Source organism: Oncorhynchus keta, chromosome 29 (assembly GCF_023373465.1).
Source record: "Oncorhynchus keta strain PuntledgeMale-10-30-2019 chromosome 29, Oket_V2, whole genome shotgun sequence".
NCBI classification, from domain to species: Eukaryota; Metazoa; Chordata; class Actinopteri; order Salmoniformes; family Salmonidae; genus Oncorhynchus; species Oncorhynchus keta.
The window spans coordinates 38,724,650-38,740,044 of NC_068449.1; the positions used below are offsets into that span (position 1 = coordinate 38,724,650).

Consider the following 15,395-nt stretch of genomic DNA (forward strand, 5'->3'; position numbering starts at 1 on the left):
TCTTTGCAATTTAGCATGTTGATAATTAGACTGTCACAGATCGGTTAAGTATATTACAAAGGTTATAAGAAAATAGACATTCAGTACAGTGCAACTACAAATAATTTTATTCAGTCCATCCAGTTATTGTCAGTATAGAAATCAAAGGCAGGAAGTAGTGTAAAAAAAAAAAAAAAAAAAAAAAGCTTGTGATTCCAGTAGCTTCTGATGGTGCCACCAGGGATTTGAATCAATCTGATATTTTAATGATCTGTTTACCAATGTTTCCTCCTTTCATCATGGAGCAAAAGGCCACTGCAAAATAAAGTAAAGCTCAATTCTCAGGGTTGTGGTAAATTGATTTTAAGATGGTCATTTAAGTGCAACTACACCATTACCAGAAACACACTTACCTCCCATATTCTCAATGCCATTTACTACCGTCTCCAACACCTGAAGGGAGAATGGAGGGACAAATCATATAGTGCAAAAAAGAATGTACTCAGATATGGGGGTCAAGCTGAGGGGGAAGGTTGAGTAACTATTTCAAACATGGCACCACTGTTTACCATGTGCTCAAATCTTAGATTTTACCAGTTGTCTGTGCGGTTGGTCCTTGTGGGTCATAATTTGAGAAAAAATATCCACAGGAAAGAATCATTTACCCAACTTATGAGCGCCTGTAGGTATATGGTTCTGTCGGCTTGCATCTCGATGCCGTCACACGTAAAGCACACTATGTAAACGAACATTGCTGACCGAAGCACATTTCCTGTCAATCAGCTGGAAGCGCTTGAGTCGTATTGCGCCTCACCTGGGGAGTATTCATTAATCGGATTCCATTGCAAAATGTTGCGTCTGTTGTGAAAATACAACAACGACAGAAGAATATAAAGACAAGCGTTCTGAAAGTCGTTTTAATAACACTTACCTTTGGATAATTTGTCTCAAATTTCCACCCACCTAAGGGCAAAATCAGCAGACAAAAAAAAAAAGGTAGTTCAAATGAAGTTTATGCAACATTCTGATTTGTAAAGAGGCCGTTAATTGTTTTACTCTATATGTTAAAGAGGGCGGACTGAGACTTCCACACTCAGATTCGAAAGCTATCAAGAAATGTGCAGGCTTCAATCAAAAATAAAAATCTGACTTGTCAACTATTCTGATTAGGCGACTCAGTTGATCAGTCAATCAGGAAAATATCAGATAGTGGCCACTGACTTTGGTATTTGATCAGTTTGGTGTTGAAAGGCCCCCCCCCAAGTAACGACCTTAAATGTAGCACCATGTTGGTAGAAATGTGCAGAACCCTCGCAAGAGAGGTCTACTAAGTTTTAAACTTCAGAACTTCCAAGTATACAAAACATCAAGATGGCCTCAGACAGACTTTGCCTTGCCTTGATCTGCCCCTCTCTGACCCACTGACTGAGCTGGATTATGCCGGCTTCGTGTTTCTCCATGTAGTTCAGCACCATGAACCGCTCCCTGGTGGGATAGAGTAGAGCTTTCTAACACAGATGCAGACTGGGCCAACTAGCAGCTCAGGCATCTCAAATGTGTTAGAACCGTTTACAGATTTCTCAAATATTTAGTAATACACTTCAAATGACTATTAAAGTATACCAGAATCATGTAAAGTACTACTGCAATGCCAAATGTTCCTTCAGTTATCTGAGAGACAGACCATTGAGTACCTGGTTATGTTTTTACTTTGCAGTGCCTCCCGAGTCTCATCACAGAGAGGTGGTGGGTAGGGCACGTCCTTGTTGTACTGGGAGATCTGTCCACAAAGGATAACGTGACCATCATTGTTCATCTGGAGATGAATGAAGGGAAGAGGAATGCGTGTCAGTCACTATCAGGGTGGACAGAGCAAAACTGCTCCATACTCCAACCCTCTTCTCAAGCCCCCCAGCATTTCATTTATTTTAACAGTAAACACCTGATTAAATTAGTCAAAGGCTTGATGATTAGTTGACTAATTGAATCAGGTGTGAGGGGGGTTGGGAATGAAGGTCTTTAAGGTAATTCTGGCAGGAACATGTGGTGTGAGCCATTGTCTTTACACTGGACCACTTAGATGGTGTATGTGTCCCACACTACCGTCTCCTTACACAAGTCTCTCCTGGACCTAGTTTGTCATCAAAGTAGTGTAAAGAAGCCTTTAAGCCTAGTTTACATTGGCAGTTTGAAGTGACTGAAATTATTTTTTTGCATATCCTACTGAAATGCGCTCTTTCCTGCAGTCTGAACAGACAATAAAGGACACATTGGATAGGAGATTTCACTTTTGGTGATTTGAAGTCAAACAAAACAGATTCCTGGCCATGTGAATTGTCAAATCTGATTTGCCCTGTGGTTGACTTTTTTGGCATCTTGTGGCTTGCTAGATACGGTTGAGAAGAACGTGGTAGCCAACTAGCATATTGTTTACACGCAAATGAGTGAATGTCCTAGAAAGCGAGACAGCTAACATTGCCTAGCTAGTTGAGTGCTGTGGTTAGCCCAAAAGGACTAGGATAATCTTATCTTTGAGGCTTTAAAAAATAAAAAAGTTATTACTAGGATTTTGAAACTGCAACGCAAACTGGAAAACGTCCACGGCAGGCACAGTAGTCAATCTTGCTACATAACTTCCGAGTGATGGGAAGCAGGAGCGCCAATCATCCTACACTACTGCACACACCCGTTGTTATTCTAACTAGTGTAACCACTTCAGCAAATGATTGCTGTCTGAACACACAAATTGAGTACTATATTAGGTACAGAACATTGAACAGAACAAGGCTAGGTCAATAACGCAATTCCGACAATTGCAGATAGAACCACAGTCCCAATCTCTCAATATCCTGTCTGCGTCAAGACACCAAAAGACAGTAAAGCCTGCTTACCTGTGCTATTACAGCATCGCTTATGGGCCCTCCCACATTGTCAAAGTAGACATCCACTCCATTAGGACAACTTTCTCTCAGTGCTGTGGCCACATCCCCCTGACGGTAGTTGACTGCTGCAGAGAACCCCAGATCCTCCACAAGGACTCTGCACTTCTCATCAGACCCACAGATCCCCACCACCCTGGTACAGCCATCCACACGGCCAATCTGGAGAGCAGGAGGAACACAGAAACCCTGGTAGTCTTAAATTCATCTCTTGCGTCCCATCACCTCACCCTCATAAAACACATTGATGGATAATGTCAGAGGGACCTTGGAAAGCAAGTGTTTTGGGGGCAAGTATAGAGAATGTGAGGATAGACAAATGGCAACCACCATTCACAAAGACCATACCATGTTTAACGAGATCAGGTTACTGTAACATGCTTGTGTTTACCTGCCCAGCTACGGACCCACAAGCCCCTGCAGCTCCACTGACAACCATGGTCTGATTGGCTCCGTCGGTCACATGACCCTTCTCTCTAACACCCAATAGTGCAGTGAGACCAGGCATGCCAACTGCACCCAGGAAGTAGGATATATGTCCATCAACCAGCTGTGGCTCAACCTGTAGAAAACTTAGATAATTTTAGAGAAAAAAAAAAATCCAAGAACATAGCTATACTGTACAGGCTCCTTCCTATGTAGGCACGATTTCAGAAACTATGGTGGATCTGCTCATCTCAGTAGTATGAAAAGGGCACTAGATCGATATACTGAAGCAAAAACCCTGTCTTAGGTCAGTTAGGAGCACCACTTTATTGTAATGTCAGAATAGTAGAGATGATTTAATTCAGCTTTTAATTCTTTCATCACATTTCCAGTGGGACAGAAGTTTACATACCGAGTACTTGGTAGCATAGCCATTAAATTGTTTAACTTGTTAGGGCGGAAAACCTCGACAACATCCGCTTAAAAAGGCAGAGCGAGAAATTCAGAAACATTTAATTAACTGTCATACATTCACAAGTGCAATACACCAAATTAAAAGCTTCACTTCTTGTTAATATACCGTGTCAGATTTCAAAAAGGCTTTACAGCGAAAGCACACCATATGATTATGTTAGGTCAGAGCCTAATCACAAAACCCCATACAGCCATTTTCCAGCCAAAGAGGAGTCACAAAGCAAAAATGGAGATAAATTAATCACTAACCTTTGATGATCATCAGATGGCACTAAGAACTTCATGTATGTTTTGTTCAATAAAGTTCATATTTATATCCAAAAACCTCAATTTACATTGGTGCTTTACAGTCAGTAATGTTGTGCCTCAAAACAGCCGAGAGAGCCACATCAATTTACAGAAACTCAAACTTTGATAAAAGAGACAACTATTATGTACAGAGTTATAGATATACTTCTTAATGAAACCACTGTCAGATTTCAAAAAAGCTTTACGGAAAAAGCAAACCATGCAATAATCTGAGTACGGCGCTCAGACACAAAAACAAGCCATGCAGATACCTGCCATGTTGTGGAGTCAGTAAGTCAGAAAAGGAGTTATAAATATTCACTTACCTTTGATGATAATCAGAATGCACTCCCAGGAATCCCAGTGCCACAATAAATGTTTTATTTGTTTGATAATGTCCATAATTTATGTCCAAATACCTCCTTTTGTTAGCGTGTTTAGTAAACAAATCCAAACTTGCAATGCACGGGCAAGTCCAGGCGAAAGTTTAAAAAGTTAGTTCGTAGAAACATGTCAAACGATGTATAGAATCAATCTTTGGGATGTTAACATAAATCTTCAATAATGTTCCAACCGGAGAATTCCTCTTTAGAAATGCAAATAGAACGCAGGTCGCTCACGGGTGCGTGTGTGATCAGCTCATGCCACTCCGGCAGACCTCTTATTCAATCAGCTCTCATTCGCCCCCACTTCAGTAGTAGCCTCAATCAAGGTTCTAAAGACAGACATCTAGTGGAAGCCTTAGGAAGTGCAATATGACCCCATGGACACTATATTTGATAGACAATGAGTTGAAAACCTACAAACCTCAGATTTCCCACTTCCTGGTTGGATTTCAGGTTCTCACCTGCCATATAAGTTCTGTTATACTCATAGACATCATTCAAACAGTTTTAGAAACGTCAGAGTGTTCTGTCCAATACTACAAATAACATGCATATATTAGCTTCTGGGCCTGAGTAGAAGGACGTTTACTCTGGGCACGCTTTTCATCCGAACGTGAAAATGCTGCCCCCTATCCCAAACGGGTCGGGTAGCCTTATACAAGTTTCCCACAATAAGTTAGGTGAATTTTAGCCCACTCCTCCTGACAAAGCTGGTGTAACAGAGTCCGGTTTGTAGGCCTCCTTGCGCACACACGCGTTAACAGTTCTTCCCACAAATGTATGGGATTGAGGTCAGGGCTTTGTGATGGCCACTCCAATGTCTTGACATTGTTGTCCTTAAGCCATTTTGCCACAACTTTGGAAGTATGCTTGGAGTCATTGTCCATTTGGAAGACCCATTTGCAACCAAGCTTTAACTTCCTGACTGATGTCTTGAGATGTTGCTTCAATATATCCACAATTTTCCATCCTCATAACGTCATCTATTTTGTGAAGTGCACCAGTCCCCCCTGCAGCAAAGCACCCCCACGACATGATGCTGCCACCCCCGTGCTTCACGGTTGGGATGGTGTTCTTCGGCTTGCAAGCATCCCCCTTTTTCCTCCAAACATAACGATGGTCATTATGGTCAAACAGTTCTATTTTTGTTTCATCAGACCAGAGGACATTTCTCCAAAAAGTACAATCTTAGTCCCCATGTGGCTTCTTCCTTGCTGAGCGGCCTCTCGGGTTATGTCGATATAGGACTTGTTTTTACTGTGGATATAGATACTTTCGTACCTGTTTCCTCCAGCATCTTCACAAGGTCTTTTGCTGTTGTTCTGGGATTGATTTGCACTTTTCGCATCAAAGTACGTTCATCTCTAGGAGACAGAAAGCATCTCCTTCCTGAGCGGTATGACAGCTGCGTGGTTCCATGGTGCTTACTTGCGTACTATTGTTTGTATAGATGAACATTGTACCTTCAGGCGTTTGGAAATTGCACCCAAGGATGAACAAGACTTGTGGAGGGCTACAATTTGTTTTCTGAGGTCTTGGCTGATTTATTTTGATTTCCCATGATGTCAAGCACAGAGGCACTGAGTTTGAAGGTAGGCCTTGAAATACATCCACAGGTACACCTCCACAATTGACTCAAATGTCAATTAGCCTATCAGAAGCTTCTAAAGCCATGACATTTTCTGGAATTTTCCAAGCTGTTTAAGGGCACAGTCAACTTAGTGTATATAAACTTCTGACCCACTGGAATTGTGACAGTGAATTATAAGTTAAATAATCTGTAAACAATTGTTGGAAACATTTGTGTCATGCAAAGTAGATGTCCTAACTGACTTGCCAAAACTATAGTTTGTTAACAAGAAATTTGAGGAGTAGTTGAAAAACAAGTTAATGCCTCCAACCTAAGTGCATGTAAACTTCCGACGTCAACTGTATATGGCCAATATACCACAGCTAAGGGCTATTCTTAAGACCAAACAGAGTGCCTAGATACAGCCCTTAGCCGTGGTATATTAGCCATATACGCCACAAACTGCCGAGGTGCCTTATTGCCATTATAATCTGGTTAGAACAGTAACAAAAAAACATACAAATAAATCACACTTGTGATATACCACGGCTGTCAGCATTCAGGGCTCAAACTACCCAGTTTATAATGTAGGATAGACAAACTGGTGGATGATAAACTAAACCTACCTTCTGTAAGAGCTTTTCATCCATCAAACATTGCGTCTGCCAGTGCCAGTTGAACGAGGTGACCATGTCATCCACAGAGAGGCCATCGCAGCGGCTTAACTCAACCACCCCGACGCCTCCACCGTCCACACACTCAGACAGCCCCCATGGAGCCAGGTACTCAGCGCCTGTGTCTTCGTTCATGCGACATCGCTACAAGACGAATATGGAATGTCATTATGAACAGTGTATTTGTTTAGAGTACCTTACCCATAACTTAACTGGGCACTTGTGAAAGTAAAATGGCTGTTTGTATGCCTATAATTGCATTTCATGCAGGTGTTAACCATGCCCACTTATTGGACACATCTTTACATAGCCTATATAAAATAGGAAGCTTATCGTAGGTTACTATTTGTCCCATTTTGTTTATTTCATGCACATTTGATATAGTCAGCAAAGTGCAGACTAATTTCAGCTTTTCTTTCCAGCCATGCATCACCATGTAAGGGTCAACAGACAGGAAGAGGGTCCGGACAAGGACTTGTCCTTCTTTCAGAAAAGGTCCTACAATCGCCTCTTCCACGCGGAAATGACCAGGGACTGGCTCTCCATCAGTCCCTGTAAAACACAAACACAGAAGAGCCATTTGGCCTACTTATGTGGTTGTTGTATAGTCTATAGTTTTGTCTCTACATTAATTAGTACACTAAAAAGGCACTATATTTTGGGTTATGGTCACATGGATGGAGCATAGGCACGGCAGAAATATTTAAAGAAATGTGGAGATAGATAGTAAACACATTGGCTAATGAATGGAGGACTGTATAACAAACCGCCCAGCATACTGTCGACCAATTGCGTTCACGTCGGTGCGTCACAGTTACTAAGCTAATCGTCACTATTATTTTATTATGAAGTCAGGGTATGGTGGTTCTTTTAAAACAACTCTGAACTTCAGAGTTGGTGTGAGTTGTTGCATAGAGCTGATTTTGATATTTTCCACGTGGAAAACTCAAAGCTCATCTTGCTACTTCATGCCTAAATGTTGGGTTTTTGAGCGAGTGCCCAATTTACTCCTTGAAGGAGTAAACTTGGATTTGAATCGAGAACGAAAATTATCTAGTGTCCAGAACATAACCGTTATTTTAAAATCTTGAGAAACAGTTAAATGTTTTAGTAACAAAAGTATCCATAATCTCTAGTAGGATATATACAAGTAATTTGGTGAAGTTATAATTGCTAGTAATAGTTTAAAACACATTCCAATTCACGTCATGATGTTCAGCGCTTAAAGCCAATCCCCCATGTCTAACACTCTCCCGGCCCGTGAAATTTCAGTGGGGGGCGACGACGACGACATAGGAATAAATAAAAAGGGTTCTGCTCTGGACGGAGCAATTGGAAAATAATTTAGGTTGCAACCCCTGGTCATAACTGACTTTAAGTTAGGATCATTTATGCAGCAGGTTATGATAATTAGGTTAAGGTTAGGAGAAAGGTTAAGGTTCACTCTGGAAAGAGTCACGAACGCGATGGTGTTCGCAGTTTCTCTACGACCCCCATAAGTATCACAGGACTCATCTGAAGGTAACCATGCAAAACAAAAGGAAGTATGGAGTTAGTTATGCAACAAATAAAAGGGGTTAAAATGTTCAAAAAACAAATATTTCCTGACCTCTTATTGGGGTGGCAGGTGGTTAGAGCGTTGGGCCAGCAACCAAAAGATCGCTGGATCAAATCCCTTAGTTGACAAAGTACAAATCTGTCATTTTACCCCTGAACAAAGCAATTAACCCACTGTTCCCCAGTAGGCCGAAATTGTATATAAGAATGTTCTTAACCGACTTGCCTCGTTTATACCTAAAGGGTATAAAGTCCCCCCCCACACACAATTTTTCATTGTAAAAAGACAACATTTGGCTCTTATATGACTATTTATGGGCTATAGTAGTAATGCCCCTACACCATTAAACTGAGGTTGTGTCACATGCGATGAACACACGTGTAGATTTTAACATGCTTTAAGAAAAACAAATCCCAACGCAGTTAATATTGTAATGAAACAGCAGAGAGCAGGTCTCGAATCCGCGACCCCGAGGTCCGGCGCGCAATATATATATATATATGCGATTCGATCCAGCAATCTTTCGGTTACTGGCCCAACGCTCGAACCACTAGGCTAGAGCACAATTAGTCAGGAGGCGTGTAAAACCGCAGCCATTCCCTCCAACGCCATTAAATAATCTTCGATAGTGTTTACCGTGCTCACGTGGCATTGAAATTTCGCGCTTTACGTAGCCAAAAGGCATGCAGATGACTATAATGACATGGTTCTGTCTGTGAAATCGCAATGAGCAAGAACAATTATCAAGATATTTGACCGGATTTATAAATGTGAAGCATCCGGTTGGTGTTTCCCCTCACTACCACATATGGTGATGAGGAACCCCAGTGGCCGACAGTAGAAGGAATTTGGTCAACATTTCTGCATATTCTCTCATTGATTAAACATTTGATCTCCAAACTGCTGTTTCCAAAGCTATCATTCTAAAAATTGCGTTCAGGAATGCAAGGGCGAATTGAGATATTGCACACAGGAATTTGAGTAAGTGTTCCCTAACGGAAATATGGCTCCGCCCACCTTCTTGCTTTTTCTGCCCACCTTTTTCTGCCCACCATAATTTGACGACTCAATAGCGCCATCTGACTGCGTTTGGACTAGCACCTATGCTAATAACACCTATCTGTATGTAAATATTGCAGTGTTTTTATCTTTACAGCTAATAAAATGGACAAGGGACCCAACCAAAGATGTCCGTTTGGAAACCGGTTTGTTTTGTACGCGTTTATTTGCAATCCTACCCTTACAAGAGTTGCAGTCAGGAACTTTTGACGAAGTTATGCTGCATTCACGTACTAGTTGAAACTAGGACAATTTCGACATGCTAACTGCTTGAAAGCGGCACGTGTATAACTACAACCAGATAGCAAGTTGTACATTTTCGAGTTTAGTTCCGACTTGGGTGTGAATGCCGCATTAGCCGCAACGCCATTAATGCGATGCTAATCATTGACCAGTCGTTTCAAAAAAGTTAACTGTCTCCATTCATACACTCGCTAGGGTACAATTGACTGCTATATGAGAATTAGAAAATGTATCACACAGCTGAGAAGTCTACACATACCAGGTCGGGAGTTAAGCACCACTCTCTGCACAAGCAACATATTCTCTAGTCAAAATGGCAGAAGTAAACGTTGTTTTTATTTTAAGTCTTTTTTCTTCATGAGGTTTAATGGCGGTTGGCATCCAATAAATGTTGCATCACCGCCACCTACTAGACTGGAGTATAACTCCCTTAATTTATAAGTACAACTACCTTATACTTTGTCATTTTTACATTTAAAAAATCAACAACAAAAAATGTTTTACTAAAAATACCCTACCATCTAATACACTCACAAAAACAAAAATGACTATACACCACTATACCTCTCTGCAGCTGCCACCACAACCTCTATTTTCTGCTACTTACAGTAAGTACAGTTGATAACCATTACTATAAAGGGCAAAATTCCAATCTTACTGAAACATATATCACTTGTTGGTGTTTCACTCTGTACTGGTACAGATCTACTACTCACACCACTCCTCTCAGGATCCCTCCCCCTTGACCCATCTTCCTCTACTTTCTTCACTGCCTCAGCATATGACAACTTCTACACTACTCTAACCCTGGAAACCTCAACCTGCCTCTCCGAGGCCCCATTGGCACCCCATACAATCAACACGTACCACTACTTTCCCCAATGCTACACGTTCCTCTGTCTCATGCTTCATTTTTAAGTAATGGAAAATGTGCACAATTATCAATATATTGTTCACTAGTTATCATACAAAGAATAATAAAAATGATTCTAGAAGATATGTATTTTTTTCCTAAAGGTCAATGTTTTTTGGTGTATACCCTATCATTTATTTCACTGTACAACATTTTCTTTCTGTTGTGCTGCAATTAAAGGGGCGGGGTCCACTGAACTCAGGAGCGCTTCTAGTTAAAGAGTGGCCAATCAGCTTAAACCCAATCTTTGTTCCATATTGGACATACATACATAATTCCCAATCCATTGTGTCTACTCAGGACAACTTCTAGTTTCCAAATCCACAGAGTTTTCGCCCAGAGAAGCGTCAGTGCTCATTTTGCAGACCTTAAATAGTGGCCTATCAGCTGAAATGCAGTGTGTTTTTATATTGGACATAACGTTACATATTTCACAGTGCAAAATGATTGAACCATAAACAAGGTTATATAAAAGTGTTGCAGGACATCTACTGTGGTCAAACAGCTTCGTGTAGAGTGCCTGGACACTATACAGTACAAATATAGCACTGTACAGGAAAAACAATTGATTGTTTGTGTCCATAAAACCAGGGTTCAGTCTGCACTTTTGTTCTGTCGCTTTAACTGTTTACTGACTGACTAATTACAAAACAATAAATTAACTATTTTAGCTTCCTCTTTGTTTGCTTCCAGTTTGAAATAAAACACCATTCTATACTAGTCTTGTACTCTTGGCTTGCTCTATATTGGAGGTGACAAATTATGACTATTAGCAGGTGATTCGGTGAGAAGCTAACTGCTTAAGTGAAACACTGGAAATAATGTGATCAGTAGATGGAGTGTTAACTTACTGGCATACCTGTAAATGGCCCACATTATCCTAATGATGAGACGGCTGCAGACTTCACCCATTTAAATCAGCCAGCCTTACTTGCCAAAACGTGCATCAGGTCAAGTGTTCGTTCTGGTTAGACAAATAAAATACATTTTTATTTATTTAACTAGGCAAGTCAGTTAAGAGCAAATTCTTATTTTCAACAACAGCCTAGGAACAGTGGGTTAACTGCCTTGTTCAGGGGCAGAACGACAGATTTTTACCTTGTCAGCTTGAGGATTTGGTCTTGCAACCTTTCGGTTACTAGTCCAATGCTCTAACCACTTGGCTACCTGCCGCCCCAAGTATCCCAGTAAGATCGTGTTGCTACAGGTTAGCATCATCCCCATTTTTTCCTTCTTAAAATGACTATGTTGATTCAAGCAGTTTGTGCCCACTGGGTTGATACCCATGAGATGTAGAGGATCTTGCATTTCATTTAAAACTTCTGTTTTACTGTTGACCAATTTCACAAAAAGTATTTGATTAATTCAATTCATTGAAATATTTGTCATGAATAAGCTTTTTTGAACAAATAGCATCTCAACTTTTTGAATAAACAATGTTTTTTTGTAGAATGAGTGTACACTTTGTGGATTTAGAAACGACAAGTGCTCCTGGTATAAGGGCACAAGGCGAGACCCAGATGCAGACATAGGAGGCAGATGGTTAGAGTCCAAGATGTTTATTAACAACCCAAAAGGGGTAGGCAAGAGAATGGCCGTGGACAGGCAAAAGGTCAAAACCAGTTCAGAGATCCAGAGGTACAGAATGGCAGGCAGGCTCAAGGTCAGGGCAGGCAGAATAGAATGGAGTCCAGAAAACAGGGAAAGGTCAAAACGGGGAGGACGAGTAGACAAGAATAGAACAGAACAGTCTGGTTGACTTGAACATACAAGACAAACTGGCACAGTGAGACAGGAAACACAGGGATAAATATACCAGGGAAAATAAGCGACACCTGGAGGGGGTGGAGACGATCACAAGGACAGGTGAAACAGATCAGGGTGTGACACCTGGGTCGAATGGACCCCCGTTTTTACTGTGATTCAAGGTACAAAAAATGGTGTACTTTGCAGTATGTACACAATATATACAAAAGTGTGTGGACAAAGCTTCAAATTTGTGAATTCGGCTATTCAGTCACATCTGTTGCTGACAGCACAGAGCTGTTGCTGACAGCACACAGCCATACAATCTCCATAGAAAAACAATGGCAGTAGAATGGTTTTACTGAAGAGCTCAGTGACTTTCACCGTGCCACTGTTATAGGATGCCACCTTTCCAATAAGTCAGTTCGTCAAATTTCTGCCCTGCTAGAGCTGCCCCTGTCAACTGTAAGTGCTGTTACTGTGAAGTGGAAACGTATAGGAGCAACAACGGTTCAGCCACAAAGTGGTAGGCCACACAAGATCACAGAACGGGACCGCCGATTGCTGAAGTGCATAGTGCGTAAAAATCATCTGTACTCAGTTGCAACACTCAGTACAGAGTTCCAAACTGCCTGTTGAAGCAACGTCAGTGCAATAACTGTTCGTCAGGAGCTTCATGAAGTGGGTTTCCATGGCCGAGCAGCCGCACACAAACCTAAGATCACCATGCGCAATGCCAAGCTTTGGCTGGAGTTGGACTCCATTGGACTCTGGAGCAGTGGAAACGCATTCTCTGGAGTGATGAATCACGCTTCACCATCTGACAGTCCAACGTATGAATCTGGGTTTGGCGGATGCCTGCCCCAATGCATAGTGCCAACTGTAAAGTTTGGTGGAGGTGGAATAATGGTCTGTGGCTGTTTTTCATGGTTTGGGCTAGGCCCCTTAGTTCCAGTAAAGGGAAATCTTAATGCTATAGCATACAATGACATTTTAGACAATTCTATGCTTCCAACTTTGTGCAACAGTTTGGAGAAGGCCCTTTCTTGTTTCAGAATGGCAATGCCCCTGCGCAAGGTCCATACAGAAATGATTTGTCTAGATCGGTGTGGAAGAACTTGACTGGCCTGCACAGAGCCCTGACCTCAACCCCATCGGACACGTTTGGGCTGAATTGGAACACCGACTGCAAGCCAGGCCTAATCCCCCAACATCAGTGCCCAACCTCACTAATGCTGCTTTTCCTGCATCAATGTTCGAACATCTAGTGGAAAGCCTTCCCAGAAGAGTGGAGACTGTTATAGCAGCAAAGGGGTGGACCAACTCCATATTAATGCCCCTGACTATTGTAGCTGGAAATGGCATATTTTTAATGGTATATTTACAGAGGCGTACAGAGGCCCATTATCAGCAACCATCACTCCTGTGTTCCAATGGCACGTTGTGTTAGCTAATCCAAGTTTATAATTTTAAAAGGCTAATTGATCATTAGAACATTTAAAAAGGGTTATGTTAGTGTAACGGATGTGAAACGGCTAGCTTAGTTAGCGGTGTGCGCTAAATAGCGTTTCAATCGGTTACGTCACTTGCTCTGAGACCCTGCTCTGCAAGAGCCGCGGCTTTTGTGGAGCGATGGGTAACGATGCTTCGAGGGTGACTGTTGTCGTTGTGCGCAGAAGGTCCCTGGTTCGCGCCCGGGTATGGGCGAGGGGACGGTTTAAAATTATACTGTTACATTGGTGCCGTGACCCGGATTACTGGTTGCTGCGGAAAAGGAGGAAGGTCAAAAGGGGGGTGAGTGTAACGGATGTGAAACGGCTAGCTTAGTTAGCGGTGTGCGCTAAATAGCGTTTCAATCGGTTACGTCACTTGCTCTGAGACCCTGCTCTGCAAGAGCCGCGGCTTTTGTGGAGCGATGGGTAACGATGCTTCGAGGGTGACTGTTGTCGTTGTGCGCAGAAGGTCCCTATTTCGCGCCCGGGTATGGGCGAGGGGACGGTTTAAAATTATACTGTTACATTAGCACAGCTGAAAACTGTTGTCCTGATTAAAGAAGCAATAAAACTGGCCTTCTTTATACTCGTTGAGTATCTGGGGCATGTGGGTTTTGATAACAGGCTCAAAATGGCCAGAAACAAATAACTTTCCCCTGTAACCGGGCAAACTGTCTCTAACCAGAAAAGAAAGAGGATTGGGAGGCCCTGGTGCACAACTGAGCAAGAGGACAACTACATTAGTGTCTAGTTTGAGAAACAGATGCCCCACAAGTCCTCAACTTGCAGCTTCATTAAATAGTACCCGCAAAACACCAGTCTCAACGTCAACAGTGTTAGCTGATGCTGTGCACCGTTAGCTGTGCTAACATAATTGCAAAAGGGTTTTCTAATGATCAATTAGCTTTTTAAAATGATTAACTTGGATTAGCAAACACAACGTGCCATTAACAATGTCTACACTGTATTTCTAATCAATTTGATGTTATTTTAATGGACAAAACAAATGTGCTTTTCTTTCAAAAACAAGGACATTTCTAAGTGACCCCAAACTTTTAAACGGTAGTGTATTTTTGGTGTCCAACATGAAAAACGGATTGGATATAGGCTGATAGGCCACTCTGTAAGGGCTGCAGAATGAGCAGTGACTTTCCTCTGGGCAGAAACTCTGGATTTGGAAAGAACGGACTCCGCTTTTACTGCGACTCAATGTAGGCTACAGGAAATTGTGTTACACTGCAATACAGTGCCTTCAGAAAGTATTCACATTACTTTTCCCACTTTTTGTGTCACAGCCCGAATTTAAAATGGATTAAATTGAGATTGTGTCATTGGCCGACTTACAATATCCCATAATGTCAAAGTGGAATTATGTTTTGAGACTTTTTATGGTTGCGCTAATTGCAGTCTATATAACCTGGTTCAAGCATTCATAACTTTATCTTGAAGAAGCACAGTTATGCCAAAACGTTGGTGATTTACCCAATAAATTACTGGGAACTTGTATATTTATTTAACCTTTATTTAACCTTTATTTAACCAGGTAGGCAAGTTGAGAACAAGTTCTCATTTACAATTGCGACCTGGCCAAGATAAAGCAAAGCAGTTCGACACATACAACACAGAGTTACACATGGAGTTACGCAT

General features: G+C 41.7%; 1 protein-coding gene across 5 annotated transcripts; it reads right to left on the minus strand.

The window, feature by feature from the left end:
* Window positions 1-84: 84 nt before the first annotated feature.
* On the minus strand, window positions 85-9,973 carry ptgr2 (prostaglandin reductase 2). Of its 5 annotated transcripts, XR_004821273.2 has the most exons (11): window positions 8,931-9,035; window positions 7,170-7,288; window positions 6,689-6,880; window positions 3,310-3,480; window positions 2,871-3,080; window positions 1,674-1,795; window positions 1,377-1,464; window positions 911-942; window positions 645-793; window positions 393-432; window positions 85-294 (listed from the first exon to the last, which is right to left on the minus strand). XR_004821273.2 is itself a non-coding variant. In XM_035743582.2 (9 exons), exons 1-9 carry the CDS (start codon window positions 9,893-9,895, stop codon window positions 230-232), a joined length of 1,047 nt encoding a protein of 348 aa, XP_035599475.1. In that variant the 5' UTR covers window positions 9,896-9,973; the 3' UTR covers window positions 85-229. The 5 variants fall into 5 exon arrangements, 4 of the variants coding, with proteins under 4 accessions (XP_035599475.1, XP_035599474.1, XP_052342521.1 ...); XM_035743582.2 differs by lacking the exons at window positions 645-793; window positions 911-942; window positions 8,931-9,035 and adding an exon at window positions 9,856-9,973; XM_035743581.2 differs by lacking the exons at window positions 645-793; window positions 911-942 and having other exon boundaries at window positions 8,931-9,038.
* Window positions 9,974-15,395: the final 5,422 nt, after the last annotated feature.